Source organism: Poecilia latipinna, unplaced genomic scaffold (genome assembly GCF_001443285.1).
Source record: "Poecilia latipinna isolate Pla-1442-1.1 unplaced genomic scaffold, P_latipinna-1.0 Scaffold1026, whole genome shotgun sequence".
NCBI classification, from domain to species: domain Eukaryota; kingdom Metazoa; phylum Chordata; class Actinopteri; order Cyprinodontiformes; family Poeciliidae; genus Poecilia; species Poecilia latipinna.
Genome location: NW_015113642.1, coordinates 27,027 through 28,915, shown reverse-complemented (window position 1 = coordinate 28,915; position 1,889 = coordinate 27,027). Strand labels below are relative to the sequence as shown.

General features: G+C 39.3%; 1 protein-coding gene across 1 annotated transcript; it reads left to right on the top strand.

Annotated features, from left to right (window-relative positions):
- The first annotated feature begins 286 nt into the window (after positions 1–286).
- On the top strand, positions 287–1,660 carry tmem256 (transmembrane protein 256). The gene is made up of 4 exons (XM_015051041.1): positions 287–400; positions 736–773; positions 902–982; positions 1,134–1,660. The coding sequence occupies exons 1-4, from the start codon at positions 322–324 to the stop codon at positions 1,275–1,277; spliced, it is 342 nt and encodes a 113-aa protein (XP_014906527.1). The 5' UTR covers positions 287–321; the 3' UTR covers positions 1,278–1,660.
- The last annotated feature ends 229 nt before the right edge of the window (positions 1,661–1,889 follow it).

Genomic DNA, 1,889 nt, shown 5'->3' with positions numbered 1-1,889 from the left:
TAGTTTCACCCTGTGCGTTGAAACTGTGGCATCTGAGCCGCCATTTTGGCTCACATTACAGCACCTAGTGCCGTTGCGTTTGCTTGCTTATTAGATAGATTTGGTAAGTAGGAGTTGGCATCAGAAAATTGTTCAAATTATAAGTAAAATAGCTCCTATTAAGCTTTACGATGTGCTGATTTCATTTTAAAATCGTTTAACTCTGTAGCTCCATTATATTAAACTACGAAACGGTTAATTGAAATGAAGGCAGCGCAGACATTGGAGATTACTTAGGGTCAGTGAAGGCAGCAACGCCATCACTGCCACTGGGAGTAAAACATGGCGTCTGTTTTGGTCCGAAGGTTAGCGGCTCTGTCCGGGACTGCTGCGGTGGGAGCGGGGGCTTACGGAGCTCACGGTAAGAAAATACCACTTAGATGTTTTATAAAGTGATTTTATTTAATGTTACATTTACAAAAAGCAAGAAGGGCTGTCATTTTAATGCCAGCCATTCCAGTCTCCGACCGCAAAACAGACTATTATATATTTTTCCTTCTTTTTTACATGCTCTGATTATTGGAATTTAAAAATCTTTACTCCTGTCAATGTATGTTAGGACTATACACTCATCGGCTTCTTGAAAATGTACCAATCAGTGGATTATTCGTGTAAATGACATTATTTTGTAATCTAGGTGACTCGCCTCCATAGTAGTAATAGTTCAACTAAAAGTGATTCCTGATGTCATTTTAGGCTTCAAAAACAAAGACCCGGATGACTACAGAATAATGGTATGCATTTACTGTGTTGCATACTTTTTATTATTATTTGTTGCTTTAATACAAATTTTTGTCTTTACGTGTATGAGATCATCTGATCTCTTTTCATCACTGTTTTAAATGTTGTTTTTATGTCTCAGCTCTATGAAACTGCCAACAAATACCACTTCTACCACAGCCTGGCCCTGCTGGGTGCTGCACACTGTGGGAAACCTCTTTTGGTGAGTACAGAGTATGGATGGCGATATAAACTTAAAGTTTTATCACAATATTTGGGAGAATGTATTCCTTTACCCATTACCTTACATGAAAATGGTCTCAAAACGACAATATTATCGTTCAATAACTTCTGAAAACGGGTCTATTTTTCAGGCTGGTACCATCCTCCTGGCGGGGATGGGCATGTTCTGCGGCCCGCTGTACCACCAGGCTCTGACCGGAGACCCCAGCCTGGGCAAAGTGGCTCCCGTGGGCGGCGTGGCCATGATGGCCGGCTGGCTGGCCATGATCCTCTGAATCGTCTCGGACCTGGACCGCAGAGTTCTGATGTCACCCGTCCAACGGCCGCCTGCTCGGCAGGAGATAATGTCGTAAAAAGGATTATCACTTCTCAGCTGCTGCTCAGACTCCAACGGCTGCTCTCAGACTGTTTTGGGAAACTTTAGAGAATGAATGAAGTGTGTTTGAAACGGGTCACTTCTGATGAGCTCAGCATAAATTACACATGCTGTGATGTGTTTTTCTGTACCGAGGTCGGCATTATGTTTAAGAAAAAATATCTTTTTGCTTGTCTTGGCCAAAGAAAAAGAGTTTAAGAATCATGAAATATTATGATGATGATCATGATGATGATGTGTTAAAATCACTTGAAATAAAGTCTCAGAAAATTATTCTGCCTAAATTTGTTCTTTTGGAATTATTTTTTAGTCTTTTAATTTTCATTTTAGTCTTAAAACAAGTATCTGCACATACGTTTCCTTTTTTGTCAGATGACATATTTTACAATATGAAATCAAATGTTATGATTAGTTATTGAGTAATTGCACTGCAAAAACACAAAATTTTACTAAGTATTTGTGGTCTAGTTTCTAGTGCAAATATCTTAGTCTTATTTCAAGTGTACTAACT

Coding starts and splice junctions, on each gene's coding strand:
- tmem256 (XM_015051041.1), top strand. CDS start 322: ATGGCGTCTGTTTTGGTCCGAAGGTTAGCGGCTCTGTCCGGGACTGCT. Junction 774..901: donor CGGATGACTACAGAATAATG/GTATGCATTTAC, acceptor TTTATGTCTCAG/CTCTATGAAACTGCCAACAA. Junction 983..1,133: donor ACTGTGGGAAACCTCTTTTG/GTGAGTACAGAG, acceptor TCTATTTTTCAG/GCTGGTACCATCCTCCTGGC.